Below are 20,224 nucleotides of genomic sequence, written 5' to 3'. Positions count from 1 at the left end.
CTCTTCCTCTCCCAATGCCTCAGAACTACCTACACTCCTGGACAATACAGGAGGGGAGTGCTGACTGAATTTGGAACACTTGTAGGATAGCGTAGGATTCCTGAGTGAACATTGACTCAGAGTGCAGAATTAGCGTGGCTGAAGTAGAAAGTACTGCAGAAGATGGTAAAGAATATCAAATGTGGAATATGTAGTTGAAATGAATAACGACTGTCATCATATTTATGTTTTCATATTCAGCACTCTATTAAGCATCAACAATTGAAATAATTATCTTAAATCATATTAGTTAATTATCACATAAGTAACTAACAGTACCTCAGTAAGTGTTTCTGTTTGAGAAGCACAGTCATGTCTGCAGCAGAGGTTGACTTGACAGAGACCCTATATCATGTCATTGATTAGTGTGAGAACTGCCTTTCTGATTTGACCCCCCCGGCTGGGCTGCATTCAGAAAGTAGACCTGTCGTCTGTATGATCTGTGACAAGCTGACTCAGCACCTCCACAACCCCACATATTCTCCCAGAGCCTTTTTGCTTTCTCCTCTCTTTCCACTTATTACCTTCCAGACCTCTCTCTCTTTCTGCTTGTGAAAGGCCTCATAATGTTTTCTGTCACGGGGCGTTGGGATGGGCTGGAGAGGGCGGTCAAGCCGTGTCAGTGAAAAAGATTGTCTGTCGGATCCCTGGCTGTCTAACAGATTGACCTGAGCATCTGTGAGGGGAGAGGTGAGTGTAGATAATCAGGCTCTGGCCATCACAGCTCTTCTGGCCTGGCCGTGCAGCTGTCCATCGGCTCTCACTCCAATCTAATAGCCTGCACCAGGAATGTGCAACTTTGATGGGGGTGGGGCTCACAAAAAATCTGAGCTCATCATGAAGGGCTGCATAGCGAGCAAAGATTTGATTGGCCCCCCTCTTGACAGTGGAGGGGAAAAAATGCAATTTTTAAAGCAAGTTTGCTGATTCTACACATTTTGCCATGGGGCGGAGAGAAGATTTAGCTATTTTATAACTAATTTCATGCAATTCTACTCATTTTGCCATGGGGCTGAGAGGAAAATGAGCTGTTTTACAGTTCATTTCCTGCAATTCTACACATTTTGCCATAGATTGGAAATAAATGTTTGCAGTTTTAATATCATATATCTGAGTGACAATGATTTAGAAACTCAAAGGGGGCCCCCCGGCCAGTAATTCAACCATGATAACAAGCAAACAAATTTGCTGACATAGGCTAATTGACTGACTAGCAAGAGGAAAACTGTTGATGCACAACCAAATTTAGAAGTCCACCTTGTGTATTCTGCTATTCTATCTGGCAGTAAGTTGACTGGGGGGTTTGATCCGAGGGCCTTCAAGCCACCAGTTGCCAATCCCTGGCATGGACCATCGCCTGGACCATCGGCCTGACCATCGCCTGGACCAGCGCTTATCCCCTGGGTGTTAGGACACAATTCCCCCCTTAGTGATGAAAGGCCAGTATTTCCGGGGAGAGTGTGTTTAACCTTTGGGTGATGGATAATTAAACTGCTCTATCGATTTGCTTTTCTTAGAAAGGGTGCTTCTTTTCCTGGATGAGATGTTGTTCTCATAGCTAGCTGTTGCTCCTGTTATTGTCAAGTGCTCTCAACCTAAAGCCTACTTTGTACGCCTGTGTTTATGGTATTTATTGGTGAAGAGATTATATACTGCTCTGATGCCTAGTGCTCCCTTTATTGGCCCTGTATTGGCCCAGTATTGGCCCTGTATGGCCCTGTATGGCCCTGTATTGGCCCTGTATTGATGTATTACATAACACTGAGGTACAATGATATTGCCAAATCTGAAGGTCGTGGGCCTTATGCGCTGTAGTCTGCTCCTGGCTCTATTATGATATTTTTAAGTTTGTTTTCAAGTCCTGTTCCAGGCTAAATGAGGGGAGGTGTGTGCCAGTCAGTTACTCTAGCAGATATAATGCTATTTAAATGGTAATGTAATAACAGGAGCAAAACCACCTTTATTTATACTCTGTGCATAGTGTAGGCTACGTACTGGAGCCCTTAATATATGAGGCCCTTCCTCTGACTCTCTCTCTCTCTCTCTCTCTCTCTCTCTCTCTCTCTCTCTCTCTCTCTCTCTCTCTCTCTCTCTCTCGCTCTCGTCGCTCGTCGCTCGTCTCTCCTCTGCTCTGCTCGCATCTGAGCTCATAGCCTCCTGCATGTCAGAGTTCCAGCATAGATCACTTAAGGACCAATTGGACCAATGGCTCTGTGCCAAGATGCTTCTCTCCACATCTGGAGACTTGGGTCGTGTTTAATAGACACGAAATGTTGAAACAGTTTTGAAATGGAAAATAAATAAATGCTGTAATTGGACAGGTTTATTATACCTTAGCTACCTCCTCCATTTCAAAATGGTTTCTCCAGTTGTGTGCCTAGTGACCACAGCCCAGGTATTTCTGTTCAAACGTAAGATTCTATAGGCCATTTTAATTCAGAGCATCCTAGCTTCTCTGAAACATCAGCCTTTGCTGCATTATTCATCATTCAGCCTCTGAGACCGAGGCAGAAGCCACTGGTACTAGGGCTAAAACAAAATGTATTCTCTGTTTCTGCTGAATGATGACAGATACTCACCTGTGTTTGGAGAGCCTTTGCTGGACGGATGCTTGTTCATAGAGAACAGAGTCTCGTATAAATATTAAATGGTGTAGAATCCTCCATTCCTTTTACAGAGAAACCAGTCAGAGGGAGAGAGAAAAAGAGACAGACAGACAGAAAGACAGAGAGAGAGAGGGAGAAAAGGAGACAGAGAGAGAAGGAGAGACAGAGAGAGAGGGAGAGACAGAGAGAGAGAGAGAGAGAGAGACGGGATGAGTCTGTCACTGGGGTATAATCCTGGGAAATGCTAAAATTGTGCTGGCGGATAATTTATTCAACTTGTCTCAACTTGTCTTCTTCGTGGAATAGTCAATCTTCTGAGTTGAGAGAAGGCCTTGCAGACAATGCAATGCGGCAGTGGCACAACTTCAGACAACATTGCATCATCATTTCACCATTGAGCTGCCATTGCTGTAGCCCCATATAAAAAATACTATATTATACTATGGTCCAAATGCTGAAGAATTACTATATAGTGGTTTTGCGGACATCACTGTAGTATTCACTGTATACTGAAGTCTGCAACAACACTGTAGTACTTACCTATAACTATAGTATAAATACTGTAGTAAAAGAAAACGGTAGTAAATACTATAGTAATTCATGTAGTGTGTTTGAGAATTGTTGTATTTTAGTGTTTACTGTAGTGTTTTTGCAGACTGTAATAAAGTGTGGTATTTACTGTAGTGATTTTACAGAGATTACTGTAGTATTTACTATAGTTTTTGTTTTATTATCTTTTGCATAGAAGTGGAGGTTTTCTCCTTGATGAAACCTACTGGAGAAATACTAAAAGAGCAATTTTTCCAAAACCTGTATGTAAGTAGACGTGGCATCTGAACGTATAGTTCAGAGCATCTTCTCTTCTCTATAACATGCAACACAATAGGTCTATACTAGGCATGTAGTTTCGCACTTATGGGTGGCACAAATTGGGATGTGAGGGAGGGAAATAGGCAGGCTTTATGCAAATAGTGTTATCACGTTTGAAGGTAAGACCCAGGTGCAGACAGTGTCGAAGTAACTAAAGTTTATTAATTCAAACACGGGAAGGCAAAGGTACAGGACAACAAGCAGGCTCAGGGTCAGGGCAGGCAGAGGTCGGTAATCCAGAGTAGAGGGTAAAGGACAACAGGCAGGCTCAGGGTCAGGGCAGGCAGAGGTCGGTAATCCAGAGTAGAGGGTAAAGGATGGCAGGCAGGCTCAGGGTCAGGGCAGGCAGAGGTCGGTAATCCAGAGTAGAGGGTAAAGGACGGCAGGCAGGCTCAGGGTCAGGGCAGGCAGAAAGGACAAAACTGGGGAAAATAGAACACAGGAAAGTAGACAAGGCAGGAGCAAGGCGAAAAACACTGGTAGGTTTGAGGAACAAAACGAACTCGCACAGACAGACAGAAAACATAGGGTATAATGGGGAAGATGGGTGACACCTGGAGGAGGGTGGAGACAAGCACAAGGACAGTTGAAACAGATCAGGGCGTGACAAGCAAAGTAGTGTTTTTGCGGAGTGTAGTGTTTTTGCGGACACTTCTGTAGTATTTACAACAGTGTTTTTGTTGCGGATAATACTGTAGTATTTACAATTTTTCATGTGGGGCAGTACACTGTTTTTATATACAGTACCTGTCAAAAGTTTGGCCACACCTACTCATTCAAGGGTTTTTCTTTATTTTTACTATTCTTCATTGTAGAATAATGGTGAAGACATCAATACTATGAAATAACAAATATGGAATCATGTAGTAACCAAATAAGGGTTAAACAAATCAAAATATATTTTATATTTGAGTTCTTCAAAGCCACCCTTTGCCTTGATGACAGCTTTGCACGCTCTTGGCATTCTCTCAACTAGCTTCATGAGGAATGCTTTACCAACAGTCTTAAAGGAGTTCCCACATGTGCTTAGCACTTGTTGGCTGCTTTTCCTTCACTCTGCGGTCCAACTCATCCCAAACCATCTCAATTTGGTTGAGGTCGGGTGATTTCTGAGGCCAACTCATCTGATGCAGCACTTCATCACTCTCCTTCTTTGTCATATAGCCCTTACAAAGCCTGGAGGTGTGTTTTGGGTCATTGTCCTGTTGAAAAACAAATGATAGTCCCACTAAGCACAAACCAGATGGGATGGTTTATCGCTGCAGAATGCTGTGGTAGCCATGCTGGTTATGTGTGCCTTGAATTCTATATCAATCACAGACAGTGTCACAGCAACAAAAAAAACACACCATCACACCTCCATGCTTCACGGTGGGAACCACACATGCAGAGATCATCCGTTCACCTACTCTGCGTCTCACAAACACACAGCAGTTGGAACCAAAAATCTCGAATTTGGACTCATCAGACCAAAGGACACATTTACACCAGTATAATTTCCATTGCTTGTGTTTCTTGGTCCAAGCAAATCTCTTATTATTATTGGTGTCCTTTAGTAGTTGTTTCTTTGCAGCAATTCAACCATGAAGGCCTGATTCCCACAGTTTCCTCTGAACAGTTGATGTTAAGATGTGTCTGTTACTTGAACTCTGTGAAGCATTTATTTGGGCTGCAATCTGAGGTGTACTTAACTATAATGAACTTATCCTCAACCAGAGGTAACTCTGGTTCTTGCTTTCCTGTGTCGGTCTTCATGAGAGCATGTTTCATCATAGCGCTTAACGGTTTTTGCGACTGCACTTGAAGAAGCTTCTTGTTCTTGAAATGTTCCGGATTGACTGACCTTCATGTCTTAAAGTAATGATGGACTGTTGTTTCTCTTTGCTTATTTGAGCTGTTCTTGCCATAATATGGACTTGGTATTTTACCAAATAGGGCTATCTTCTGTATACCCCCCTACCTTGTCACAACACAACTGATTGGCTCAAACGCATTAAGAATGAAATAAATTTCACAGATTAACTTTTAACAAGGCACACCTGTTAATTGAAATGCATTCCAGGTGACTACCTCATGAAGCAGGTTGAGAGAATGCCAAGAGTGTGCAAATCTGTCATCAAGGCAAAGGGAAGAGTCTCAAATATAAAATATATTGTGATTTGCTTAACACTTTTTTGGTGACACATGATTCCATATGTGTTATTTCATAGTTTTTATGTCTTCACTATTTAAATGTCTTTTTAGTTCACCTTTATTTAAATAGGCAAGTCAGTTAAGAACAAATTCTTATTTACAATGACGGCCTAGGAACAGTGGGTTATGTCACAACTTCCGCCGAAGTCGGGTTCTCTCCTTGTTCGGGCCGCGCTCGGCGGTCGGCGTCGCCGGTCTTCTAGCCATCATCGATCCACTTTTCATTTTGGCTTGTTTTGGCTTGTTTTTCCTCACACCTGGTTTCAATTCCCTAAATTACTTGTTGTGTATTTAACCCTCTGTTTCCCCCATGTCTTTGTGTGGGATTGTTTATTGTAGTGCTTGTGCACGTTCCCCGTGAGCGCACGACGGGTTATGTTTGTGCCTTTATGTTGTTGTTCTGGATGCTGTTGGTTTTTTCTTAATAAATCTCCGGTTATTACCCAGTTCTGCTCTCCTGCGCCTGACTTCTCTGCCGAAAATTACGCACCCCGCTACAGGTTAACTGCCTTGTTCAGGGGCTGAACGACAGTTTTTTACCTTGTCAGCTCGGGGATTCATTCTAACAACCTTTCAGTTACTGGCCCAACGCTCTAACCACTAGGCTACCTGCCGCCCCAGGTTCAATGTAGAAAATTGTAAAAAATTAAGAAAAACAATTGAATGAGTAGGTGTTCTAAAACTTTTGACCGGTAGTGTATATGTATATAATGGTGTCGAGTATGGACAGTATATGACTAGAAAAGGTGTGTACAGCAGTACTTATATAGGATGAGCCATGACTAGAATACAGTGAACAACAATATAAAAGCAACATGGTAAGTGTTGTTCTCATGTTTCATGAGCTGAAATTAAAGATCTCAGACATTTTCCAGACACAGAAAAAGCATATTTCTCAAAAATATTGTGCACAAACTTGTTTACGTCACTGTTATTGAGCATTTCTCCTTTGCCAAGATAATCAATCCACCTGACAGGTGTGTCATATCAAGAAGCTGATTAAACAGCATGATCATTAAACAGGTGCACCTTGTGCTGGGGACAATGCAAGGTCACTCTAAAATGTGCCGTTTTGTCACACAACACAATGCCACAGATGTCTCAGTTTTTGTGATTGGCATGCTGAATCCAGGAATGTCCACCAGAGCTTAATTTCTCTACCATAAGCCGCCTCCAACATCATTTTAGAGAATTTGCCAGTACGTCCAACCGGTCTCACAACCGCAGACCACGTGTATGTCATCGTGTGGGCGAGAGGTAGGCATAAACTACGGACAACAAACACAATTGTATTTTATCAATGGCAATTTGAATGCACAGAGATACCGTGATGAGATCCTGAGGCCCGTTGTCCTCTGCCATCACCCATTTATCCTCTGCCATCACCTCATGTTTCAGCATGATAATACACAGCCCCATGTCGCAAGAATCTGTACACAATTCCTGGAAGCTGAAAATGGCCCAGTTTTTCCATGGCCTGCATACTCACCAGCCATGTCAACCATTGAGCATGTTTGGGATGCTCTGGATTGACGTTTACTACTCTGTGTTCCAGTTCCCACCAATATCCAGCAACTTCGCACAGCCATTGAAGAGGAGTGGGACAACATTCCAGAGGCTACAATCAACAGCCTGATCAACTCTATGCGAAGGAGATGTGTCGCGATGCATGAGGCAAATGGTGATCACATCAGATACTGACTGGTTTTCTGATCCACGCCAGATACTGACTGGTTTTTCAAGGTATATGTGACCAAAAGATGTATATCTGTATTCCCAGTCATTTGAAATCCATAGATTAGGTCCTAATGAATTTATTTAAATTGACTGATATCCTTATATGAACTGTAACTCAGTAAAATCTTAGACATTTTTGCATGTTGCGTTCAGATTTTTGTTCAGTATACATATACTGTAAAGTGGTAAAACTGTATGTAAACATTATTAAAGTGACCAGTGTTCAATGACTCGATGTACATAGGGCAACAGTCTAAGGTGCAGGGTAGAGTACCCGCTGGTAGCCAGCTAGTGACAGTGTCTAAGGTTCATGACAAGGTACTGGGCGGAGTTCAGCTCGTGATGACTGTTTAGTATTCTCTTTAACAAAGATATCTACATATATTTCAGGATGTTGTCTGGAAATAATCAGAATTCATGTAAATATTGCAGTTTAGAAAACAAATCTTGTCCAAAATAAAGTGGTCTCTTGAGGTACGTTGAGCTGTGGAACAGGGCAAGTTAAGCTGCCTGCAAATTTCTTTACTGAATGAAATATTACCACTACCTTTTTAAAATCATATCTATCTTTATTCCCCAAACACAATTCAACACAATCACAATTGATTTTCGACTTTTAATAATTGTAAGCATCTTTTAACACAGGCTTAACATTTAACAAACACTTTGTACCATTTTTAAAAACTTTTAACATAGGCCAGGCCTCATATCCCAGCGATAATGCCTTGCATTATGCCTGGGAAGAATACACTTACATTTGCTCAACTTGCCATTGACTCAACCATTGGCTCAACTTACCTCATGGCCGTTGGCTGAACTTACCGCAAGGCAAACATTTTGACTATATTAGTCCACATACAAGTCAAAAAAAGAAAAACCTGTTTTTGCTTTATCATTATGGGGTACTGTGTGTAGATTGATGAGGGGAAAAAACTATTTTATTAATTTTGGTATAAGGCTGTAACGTAACAAAATGTGGAAAAAGTCAAGAGGTCGGAATACTTTCTGAAGGGACTACAATGCCTTCAGAAAGTAGCTACAATGATGCACTTTCATGCAAGGTTAAGAACCTAATTGAAGCTTATAGAGACCGCAACTGATGTGTAGAACAATCTTAACATTATCTACTTTGGTTTAGATACAAGCATCATGAAACCTGTAACACAATACATTCATTTGACTTGTTGAAAATACATTTCTTGGACCTAACTTGCGTATCACTTTTTCCATGTGGTTTTATCCTTCAGACTCCATGAAATTATGACCGCTTCCTAAATATTTGGTGAAATTATAAATGTTGTGTTTCTTAGAATGTAACTCTAATGTAAATGTAGAAACAAGGGTGGCTCAACTTACCCCACTATCCCCTAAACATTAAAATACTAATATTCCATTAGTAGTCTCTGCAGTCTTTGTCTGGTCATCCCCTTGTCTCTGTTTTATTCAAGGAGAGGGTATGTGTAACTAGAGTGAAAGAATGGTAGTGGGTTGTCGAAATAAAGTAAAGCTATTCTCTGATTAAGTTAAATGCGGTAGAGAGGTGGGTTGGGCAGTCCGCCCTTGGAAACAGATCACAGAGAATGTGGTTTTAATCCAGTGATGTGGCTGCGGTGGTGGTAGGACGCCTCCCAAGGACGCTCGTCCGCTGATGCACCTCAAAGCGCTCTCCTCAAGGCTTTGACGGATGACACCCCCGCTCCAAAATGATAGGCTATTATTTCACTTTGCAATGGATAAATGGCAACACTAGCTGCTACCTGTCCCCCTTCCCTCGCCATGCCTCGCCTCGCAGCCTGGCACCAACAGACAGACAAGGGAGGGAGGGAGTAGAGAATAAAAGGTTTGTGGGACTGTGCCATTTTGTGATCTTACTTTCTCTTTTTCCACTTTGTTGTTCTAGGTGACTGACTACATTGTGCTGCTGTAGTGACAATGGCATTTGATAAGCAGCTGATTTGATCATGGGTTTTGACTGTTGCAACTGCTGAAGGTTATTTGTTCTTAGCTATTTACACAGCATATGTTGCTCTCTCTCTCTACCTCTCTACCTCTCCATGTCTACCTCTACCGCTCTCTCTCTCTCTCTCTCTCTCTCTCTCTCTCTCTCTCTCTCTCTCTCTCTCTCTCACACACAGACCAGCAGTATTCATGGTCTCCTTCTCAGCACTTCGATGAAGACAGCTACTCCCCTCCTCCACCCAGGAACATGAAGGCTCTATCGGGYGGSCGGCCCAGCCAGCTCCAGATCACCTCRGCTCACACCTGCGGCCTGGCCGACTGCGACCACTCCCTGGACCACCATGAGTCCCGCACCCCCTCATACCTCCTCAGCCCCACAGAGAGCTGTCTCATGGAGCACCACCGCTGCTCCCCCCGTAGCTCCATCCACTCTGAGTGCATGGCGATGCCAGTCTCCATGGCCAACACAGACCACTCCATCTCCAGTAGTACCTTTCCCAGGATGCACTACAGCTCCCACCACGACAGCAGCGGGTCGCGGGACGGTGGTAGTAAAGGAGGAGGAGGAGGAGGTGTTGGCTGTGGATCACGGGATCGAGATGAGTGTGGCTCGTCGCATGGCGGTAGCGGTAAGATGAACAGAATCCCAGCCAACCTGCTGGACCAGTTTGAGAAGCAGCTTCCATTACACCGTGATGGCTTCCACACGTTGCAGTACCAGAGGGCATCCACCACCACCACGGAGCACCGCAACGAGAGCCCTGGGAGGATCCGACACCTGGTACACTCAGTCCAGAAGCTCTTCACCAAGTCCCACTCCCTGGAGGGCTCGTCCAAGATGAACGGAACCAAGGGAGACTCGCACCGGGAAGGCTCCCACCACCACCATCATCACCACCAAGGACACCACAAACACAGCAAGCGCAGCAAGAGCAAAGAGCGTAAGTCATCAGACAGCAGCAGTAAGCAGCGCTCCGGGGTGGCGGGCTGGTGGAGCTCAGACGATAACCTGGACAGTGACAGTACGTACCGGACGCCCAGTGTCATGTCACGCCAACATGTGGATCACATCAGCCACTGCTACCCCGACTCTGTCCACAGCCACTACGGGGACCTGTCGCTCAAGACCTCCAAGAGCAACAACGATGTGAAGTGTTCCGCGTGTGAGAGCGTGGCCATGGCTCCTGAAGGGAAGTTCATGAAGAGGAGCTCCTGGTCAACGCTGACCGTCAGCCAGGCCAAGGAGGCCTACAGGAAGTCCTCCCTCAACCTGGAGAAACCCATGATGCCCACAGACCTCAAGCCCAACCTCAGGCCCTGCCACTACCTACAGGTGAGTCACTCTTCTAGTCCTAGTCTGTCCGTTGCTGGAGCCATGTTGCCGGAACCACAGCAATGTGATAGATAGATAGATAGATAGATAGATAGATAGATAGATAGATAGATAGATAGATAGATAGATAGAAAGAAAGAAAGAAAGAAAGAAAGAAAGAAAGAAAGAAAGAAAGAAAGAAAGAAAGAAAGAAAGAAAGAAAGAAAGAAAGAAAGAAAGAAAGAGACCAGAACGAAAAAGTACTCTACTGTAAGTCACTCTGAATAAGAGCATCTGCTAATTGACTAAAATGGATGGGATTGACAGATAAGCAGACAGATATGTACACATAGACATAGGTCCACGGGTAGTCTGATTTAGTGAAGCCATTGAAGAGAGAGAGGATTTATTGTCATTATCAGTCAGTGTAGAACCAAAGACCAGCTATGCTTCATTCTAACACTCAGAAACATTGCAAACAATGAGGCTCATTGATTAGCATGGATCTCAATATTTAAGCCTGCCATTTATATAGCACTCTATTCCATCAGAGGCTCATGTTCAGCAGACAGACAGCTCTGAATCCAGACAGCGTTATTATGATGTTGTTTGTCTCAGCTGGACCTCTGATAGTTCTGAGAGATAATCTCTTGTATTTCCCTGTCCAGGATATGAATCACCTGTCAGGGGCTCAGCAGGGTAGAAGCAGTGAGGGGACAGCTCTGTGGGAGATATCAATTACTGTATCAATGAATAACACCAGGGACGAGGCAGGAGGGCAAGAAAAAGACTCCGGATCATTGCAGGTTTGAGCTTTTTGCTGTGCCATGTTTCCCGAATGAGTCAGTTGGTCTGTATTGGTGTGTGAAAGACCAGGATCTGCATTGTGGGAAACCCTGGTGGATTGTGGGTAATGACATTAAGATCAATTCAAAGTGAATCAGCATTTTTGTAGTTGATGGTCCAGAGGTTTTATGTTAGGGTTGTTGTAGTAAGGGGTATTTGTTTAGGAATGGCAACTTCCTTGCCCACGGCACTGAATGCCTACTGCACTATTTCACTAAAATAACGCTGTATATGAAACGATGCTGTTGGTGTATGATGAATCAATATCAAGCTCTTCCTGACAGTAAAAAGTACTTGTTTTACAGTTTACATACAACCCATGAATGGGCTATTGCCTGAAGCTAAAACCATTTGAACTCCTTAGCACTCAGATAAATACTCCTCAGAGACTCTCTACGGAGTAGAATGTGGTGTAACTGTTAGATGCTGTCTTTAATGGACATGAAATAAATGATACATGACTCAACCCACCCACCATTCTAGTGAGGAGGCAATGCTTATCTGACAATTAACTGACGTAAACAAGAAAACAGAGGTTTTGTGACTAATTCCAAGCATCTGTATACAAAATCCTTTTAATGGTGATGAAAATGATGAACCCCAGACAACGGTAGCCTCTAGAACCTCTAATCTCTTTATCTCTCTAAGTGCACTAAGCTCTCCCTGAGACTGATGATAAGAGACGGTAATGCATTCTTGGTCTTTTGATGGGGTGTCTGAACGGCCATAAACACGTTGTTTTTTCTATAAATAGCCAGGTCCATTCCGTTGGTTCTCCGCTGCAGGGCTATTTTGAGCCTTGTCAATCGGCCCAGCTGGTGACGCATTTCCCCTGGGGATTGATGCCCCTTCTCTGAGGTGAACTAGCTACCAGGGAGGACTGTGGATCCACAGAGGGCTAGAAGACAGGGGGAAATAAACAGACTATTTTGGTCTATGGCTGGCTGGCTGGCTAACTGGCTGGCTAGCTGGCTCAATGGCTGACTGGCTCGCTGGCTCAATGGCTGACTGGCTGGCTACTGGCTGGCTCAATGGCTGACTGGCTGCTGGCTCAATTGGCTGACTGGTGGCTGGCTCAATGGCTGGCTGGCTGGCTCAATGGCTGGCTGGCTGGCTCATATGGCTGGCTAGCTGGCTCAATGGCTGGCTGGCTGGCTCAATGGCTGGCTAGCTGGCTCACTGGCTGACTGGCTCGCTGCTCAATGGCTGACTGGCTGGCTCAATGGGTGACTGGCTGGCTCAATGGCTGGCTGGCTCAATGGCTGGCTGGCTGGCTCAATGGCTGACTGGCTGGCTTCAATGGGCTGACTGGCTGGCTGGCTGGCTGGCTCAATGGCTGGCTGGCTCAATGGCTGGCTGAATGGCTGGCTGAATGGCTGGCTGGCTCAATGGCTAGCTCAATGGCTGGCTGGCTGGCTGGCTGGCCGGCTCAATGGCTGGCTGGCTCAATGGCTGGCTGAATGGCTGGCTGAATGGCTGGCTGGCTCAAGGCTAGCTCAAGTGGCTGGCTGGCTGGCTCAATGGCTGGCTGGCTGGCTGGCTCAATGGCTAGCTCAATGGCTGACTGGCTGGCTGGCTGGCTGGCTCAATGGCCTCAATGGCTAATGGCTCCTCAATGGCTGGCTGGCTCAATGGCTAGCTCAATGGCTGGCTGGCTGGCTCAATGGCTGGCTCAATGGCTGACTGGCTTGTTGGCTGGCTGGCTGTCTCTATTTCTATCCCTTTCCTTATCAACAGGAGCAGTGAGGAAGTTAGATTGAGTTGTTAGTCAAGAACATTACTCTAAAAGGGTCACATTGGAAGTTAGGCAGCATCCTGTTGCTGTTCTGCTTTGTTTTTCTATTTTGGTTTATAGGTGCAGTCCTATAAAAATAGTTGTTGTCGTTAGTTTTTTTGAGAGGTGGGGTGTTTGTGGCACTCCAGATGGTTGAAAGTGCCAGTCACCTTGTTGTTGTCATTGGATTTGACGACAGGGGAGAAAAGAAAGAAAAAAGCTGTTGAAAAGAGAGGAAGTTATGATGCTGTGAGAGAGCAGAGTGCTCTCCAAAAATGGGAAACTTTGGCGTGTTAGTGAGCATAGAACAGGACAGAGATGGAGTACAGTTGGCTTCTTCCTGAAATGACAAATATTGGGAATCATACTGTATGTGCCATCGATCATCGCTCTCTGTCTTTTGCAGACTGATTTCACAAATTTGTCCCAATTACCCTAGCATGAACACACACACACACACTCACACACTCAGGCCCTTGTTAGTGTCTGTTAGGGAGGAACAGCAGCTTTGATTTAGATGCAGTAAGGTGACCGTGACAACGCAATGAAGTCATGGATGTGACCAGCTCACCTGGCCAAGATACAGATTCACTACAGACTGCTGCTCATGGCAAACTCTCTCTCTCTCTCTCTCTGTCATCTCTCTCTCCATCTCCCATTCTCTATAATTATCTCTCTCTTTCAACCCCTCTGTCTCTTTCTCATGTTGTTTCTCCCCTCTCTTTGTAGGTCTTGCTCTTCCCTCTCTTAGATACTGTAGACAAGCAGATAGTGTAGATCTGAAAGGACTCTGACTGAAAAAACAAGCATGATACATGTCTTATTAGCCACTCCACTGCTCAGCCAAAGTGCCACTACAAAATCATTTTGTTTTACTGTTGTCTTAGCCTTCATTAATTCACTTTCACTGCTTAACACAACTCTTTTCCTTCCAAAAGAGTAGAAAGCGAGGATTAGGCTTTGATTGTTTTGCTGATAGGGCAATGCGGCAGGATTTAATAAGACAATTAATTGCCATGTTGACTTGCCAAAGCTGGACGGTTCAGAGAGAGAAAGCCTGTGATTAAAGGCAGAGTGAAGTTGCAGCGCTGCAGAAACCACAGTCTCTCTCTCTCTCTCTCATTTTAAGGGGCTTTATTGTCATGGGAAACATATGTTTACATTGCCAAAGCAAGTGAAATAGATAAACAAAAGTGAAATAAACAATAAAATAATTAACAGTAAACACTACATTCATAAAAGTTCCAAAGAATAAAGACATGTCAAATGTCATATAATGTCTATATACTGTGTTGTAATGATGTGTAAATAGTTAAAGTACAAAAGGGAAAATAAATCCACATAAATATAGGTTGTATTTACAATGGTGTTTGTTCATGACTGGTTGCCATTTTCTTGTGGCAACAGGTCACAAATCGTGCTGCTGTAATGGCACACTGTGGTATTTCACCCAGTAGATATGGGAGTTTAACAAAATTGGATATGTATTCAATTATTTGTGGGTCTGTGTCATCTGAGGGAAATATGTGTCTCTAATATGGTCATACATTTGGCAGGAGGTTAGGAAGTGCAGCTCAGTTTCCACCTCATTTTGTGGGCAGTKTGCACATAGCCTGTCTTCTCTTGAGAGCCAGGTCTGCCTTTAGCAAGGCTATGCTCACTGAGTCTACATTGTCAAAGATTTCCTTAATTTTGGGTCAGTCACAGTAGTTGTAACGCTCGTCTGAAGAAGTGGACCAAAGCGCAGCGTSGTACGTGTTCATGATAATTTATTCACCAAAAACACTCAAGCAAAATAACAAAGTGAGAAACAAAACATTTCTGTAAGGTGCAGACACTAAACAGAAAATAACTACCCACAAAACACAGGTGGGAAAGGCTGCCTAAGTATGATTCCTAATCAGAGACAACGATAGACACCTCCCTCTGATTGGGAACCACACTCAGCCAAAAACAAAGAAATATAACACATAGAATGCCCACCCTAATCACACCCTGGCCTAACCAAAATAGAGACTAAAACCCTCTCTATGGCCAGGGCATGACAGTTATCAGGTGTGCTGTCTGTTTAGGGCCAAATAGCATTCTAGTTTGCTCTGTTTTTTACAATGTGTCAGGTAATTATCTTTTTGTTTTCTCAAGGTTTGGTTGGGTCTAATTGCGTTGCTGTCCTGGGGCTCTGTGGGGTCTGTTTGTGTTTGTGAACACAGCCCCAGGACCAGTTTGCTTCGGGGGCTCTTCTCCGGGTTAATTTCTCTGTAGGAGATGGCTTTGTTATGGAAGGTTTGGGAATCGCTTCCTTTCATGTGGTTGTAGAATTGAACGGCTCCTTTCTGGATTTTGATAATTTGCGGGTATCGGCCCAATTCTGCTCTGCATGCATTATTTGGTGTTTTACGTTGTACACATAGAGATTATTTTTGCAGAATTCTGCATGCAGAGTCTCAATTTGGTGTTTGTCCCATTTTGTGAAATCTTGGTTGGTGAGAGGACCCCAGACCTCACAGCCATAAAGGGCAATGGGTTCTATAACTGATTCAAGTATTTTTTTGCCAGATCCTAATTGGTATGTCGAATTTCATGTTCCTTTTGATAGCATAGCAGGCCCTTCTTGCCTTATCTCTCAGATCGTTCACAACTTTGTGGAAATTACCTGTGGCGCTGATGTTTAGGCCGAGGTATGTATCGTTTTTTGTATGCTCTAGGGCAACAGTGTCTAGATGGAATTTATATTCATGGTCCTGGCAACTGGACCTTTTTTGGAACACATTATTTTTGTCTTACTGAGATTTACTGTCAGGGCTGAGGTCTGACAGAATCTGTGCAGAAGATCTAGGTGCTGCCGTAGGCCCTCCTTGGTTGGGGACAGAAGCACTAGATCATCAGCAAACAGTAGACATTTTACTTCAGATTCTAGTAGGGTGAGGCCAGGTGCTGCAGACTGTTCTAGTGCCCTCGCCAATTTGTTGATATATAGGTTGAAGAGGGTGGGGCTACATTCCTCTCTCTCTCTCTCTCTTTATTGAAGGGCAGTGTAGTTAACCAGACTAATTTCTAATACAGTTTTAATAGTTCCAGATGTCTACGTACTCCTGTTTACAGCTAACGTTTACAGCACACATGACAGCAGTCAAACATGCAGCAGTTGGAAAGCTGATAATATACATAGGCCTCTAAATTATTCTGTCATTTTTTCCCTATCAGAGGAAAAGAGGATGTCTTGGAGCAAGTTGCCTGACTGCTAGTACTGAGTTATTAACCAAAATGTCTGTTATTTTGGGGGGGTTTAATTTTGGGGGTTTTTAACAATTAATTGACTAATTGACCGAAGTCAGTTCAATTATTTGAATTCATCTTTTTCTGTGAGCTCTAGAGATATATCAGATCAAATCCGAACTGTGTGATATAGTAGGGAGTTGTAGTTTCCAACAGGCGTACAGTAAATTCGACATAGTTTAGTGTAGAAAACGTGTTAACTAAAATTACCATAGTCCATTGCGCGCCTACTTGTCCGTCTAAATTTATTTTACGCCAGCAGGAATAGAGAGCAGTTGCTTTGCGAGGTATTTCTACCTGGAAATACATGACCTAAGTGATTGATAGTTGGTATTTAGCAGTCATATAGGTATGCCTTATTTACTTTGAAGAACCACTAAAATAGTGATTTAGTCAGACAGCAGCTCTATGGAGATGAGATGATGAATTGGAATGAAATAATGTCATAAAATAAAACAAATGTATTATACACATCAACTGAAATATTTTATTATAGTAAAGTAATGACAATGAATGCTGGTGAATAAGTGATAATCAGTAATGGGCAGTCACTACCATTATGGGACTTTTAGAAATTGTTTTATTCTGTGTTGAACAGCTTTCAACCCACATAACGCATAGTGTACTTAATCAATTTTTTTTTAATCGAACCAACCTCAAAAAGCAGTAATTGCTCAGCACTACTGACTGCCTAATTTACAGAAAGGGAGCTGAGGGGATCGTCCATGCAGCGTATATTCTGTGATACGGATGTATAGATGCAGACTGCATGGTAGCCTATGTGTTGTGTGCAGCCGTTCCAGTGAAGATTATTCTTTATAGATGGATAGGACAGGGTGACAGCTGTGACATAAAGACAGCCAGAGGGCTGGAAGAAGCGTGGGAATGAGCTCAGGAAGGATGGTAACAGTTGAAGGGAATTTTTTATTTATTTTTTATTTAACCTTTATTTAACCAGGTAGGCAAATTGAGAACACGTTCTCATTTACAATTGCGACCTGGCCAAGATAAAGCAAAGCAGTTCGACACATACAACAACACATAGTTACACATGGAGTAAAACAAACATATAGTCAATAATACAGTGAAAAAAAAATAAGTATATATACAATGTGAGCAAGTGAGGTGAGATAAGGGAGGTGAAGGCAAACAAATATATGTATAAATAAATAAAAATATAAAAGGCCATGCCAATGGATCACCGCTTCGTCATCTCTATCTTGGTCCCATCATGGCCGGTTTTGCTCTTGTTTACCTGGTTCTCTATTCCTTCTCTTGCACTTTCCCTGCTCTCCTCTATTCTCTAACCCGACTAGTGGTCTTTCAACTTCTTGTTCTCTGCTGCTTCGGGGTATTATTGGCCTTCATCGTGCATCATCCTCCTTGCCACTTCGAATTCTCCATGCAGATCTCCTCCTTATTCCTGGCCTACTCTCTCTGAGCGGATGTAATTCTTTGGGTCGTTCTCGCTTGCTTCGCTGGCACTTTCCTAGCTCTTCTCACTCTCTCGGTCCTAACATTCACTGCTCTCCACACTCATCTCTGCCACTTTCTGTTCTCTCTCTCTCTCTGCACTTTCCTGCTTCTCTCCTGCTCTCTCCACTTTCCTGCTTCTCTCTCTTTCCTCTCTCTTCTCTATGCCACTTTCCTGCTCTCTCTCTCTATAATATATCTCCCTCTTGCATTTCCCCCATGTCTCCCTCCTCCTTATATCATATATATATCAGTGGGGCAAAAAAGTATTTTAGTGCAAGCACTAAAGTTGTGCCAAGTGTTCTCTCACTGAGCTTAAACAAGTATGAGAGAAGGCTGGTAATGGTGTGATCCTATAGGTAACACTTTTAGCAGAGCTACACTTTCGACAGACAACTCCTCCAAAACGATTTTCATTTAATTGGGAGTATGAGACTCTGGAAGACATAGACCAAATTGAGTACGGAAAAAAAAAAAATCATGTAAAAAGTTCACATTGTGGATTTTTATTGAATTTATTATTGCAAATTATTGTGATATAGGGTCACTGGGAAATGAGTGTTAGTGGTCCAGCCACATACATATACAGAGCAGATTATCCTTGGCCTCCTCACAGACCCTGTTAAACTTACGACTAACCTTCTTTCTTCTTTTAAACATATTCAAGAGGCCAATGAGGCTCTAGTATGATTACCTTGTTCTTGTTCAAGAAATCATCGGGGCGACTGGCCACAACGTCTAGGATTGGTCGAGCAAGATATACAATTGATTCAGCCGGTGATTGCATCGCGTTGTCCGCGGTGTATTAAATGGCACTGTTTTGGAACTTTGTTATCAGTATATAAGACCCCAGATGTCCAACGTGATTCGAGCCAAACCTCCTCGAATAACAGTAGGAGAGATATTTCACGTGGCTTTTCTAATACATTCAGTTACTGTTATCTTCAAAATAGACGAATAGAGGTGCCTCCGAGTATCACTCACTCACTAATGCGCCGGGATACTTACAACCGGTACCAATGAGAGCGGCTGTTCAAGGAACGAACCAGATAAACTGAGATAACGACAAAAACCCGAAAAACAAAACAGTTGTATTTTTTATAGACTCTTCGTAGGCATATTAGTAGTAGGCGGCGGTGTGTTTGGGATCATTGTCATGGCTGAAAGACCCAGCCACGTTTCATCTTAAATGCCTTGCTGGATGGAAGGAGGTTTTTCACTCAAAATCTCACAGTATAACATTGGCCCATTCATTCTTTCCTTTACACGGATCAGTCGTTCTGGTTCACTAGTCAATAAATTTGAGAAACCAGCCAAAGCATGATGTTTCCACCCCCATGTCTATCACAGTAGGTTGGTGTTCTTTGGATGCAATCTACAGCTTCTTTTGTCCTCCAAACACGACCGTTGAGTTTTTACCCAAAAGTTATATTTTGGTTTCAGTCTGACCATATGACATTCCCCAATCTTCTTCTGGATCATCCAAATGCTCTCTAGCAAACTTCAGACGGGCCTGGACATGTACTGGCTTAAGCAGGGGACACGTCTGGCACTGCAGGATTTGAGTCCCTGGCGGCGTAGTGTGTTACTGATGGTAGGCTTTGTTACTTTGGTCCCAGCTCTCTGCAGGTCTTCACTAGGTCCCCCGTGTGGTTCTGGGATTTTGCTCACCGTTTTTGTGATCATTTGACCCACGGGGTGAGATTTGCATGGAGCCCCAGATCGAGGGAGATTATCAGTGTTTGTATGTCTTCCATTTCCTAATAATTGCCCACAGTTGATTTCTTCAAACCAAGCTGCTTACCATATTGCAGATTCAGTCTCCCAGCCTGGTGCAGGTCTACAACTTTGTTTCTGGTGTCACTTTGACAGCTCTTTGGTCTTGGCATTAGTGGAGTTTGGATAGTGACTGTTTGAGGTTTGTGGACAGGTGTCTTTTATACTGATAAACAAGTTCAAACAGGTTGCCATTATACAGGTACGAGTGGAGGACAGAGGAGCCTCTTAAGAAGGAAGTTACAGGTCTGTGAGAGCCAGAATCCTTGCTTTGTTTGTAGGTGGACAATACTTATTTTCCACATAATTTGCAAATAAATTTCATAAAAAATCCTACAATGTGGTTTTCTGGGATTTTTCCTG

The 20,224-nt window shown here is 43.4% G+C and overlaps 1 protein-coding gene and 1 non-coding gene across 2 annotated transcripts in view; one reads left to right on the top strand and one right to left on the bottom strand.

The window, feature by feature from the left end:
• Positions 1–3,394: 3,394 nt before the first annotated feature.
• On the bottom strand, positions 3,395–3,448 carry LOC111969057 (U7 small nuclear RNA). Its single transcript, XR_002877943.1, has one exon. It is a non-coding gene; the product is annotated as a U7 small nuclear RNA (small nuclear RNA).
• Positions 3,449–9,585: 6,137 nt separating this feature from the next.
• Positions 9,586–20,224, top strand: part of dlgap2a (discs, large (Drosophila) homolog-associated protein 2a) — a 92,419-nt gene continuing 81,780 nt past the window's right edge. Inside the window, exon 1 of the mRNA XM_070445220.1 lies at positions 9,586–10,737. Within this exon, the coding sequence (XP_070301321.1) occupies positions 9,652–10,737 (1,086 nt within the window). The 5' untranslated portion in view covers positions 9,586–9,651. The remainder of the gene's footprint in view (positions 10,738–20,224) is intronic.

This window comes from Salvelinus sp. IW2-2015, linkage group LG9, assembly GCF_002910315.2.
Source record: "Salvelinus sp. IW2-2015 linkage group LG9, ASM291031v2, whole genome shotgun sequence".
NCBI lineage: Eukaryota > Metazoa > Chordata > Actinopteri > Salmoniformes > Salmonidae > Salvelinus > Salvelinus sp. IW2-2015.
This window is presented reverse-complemented; position numbering and strand designations above follow the sequence as displayed.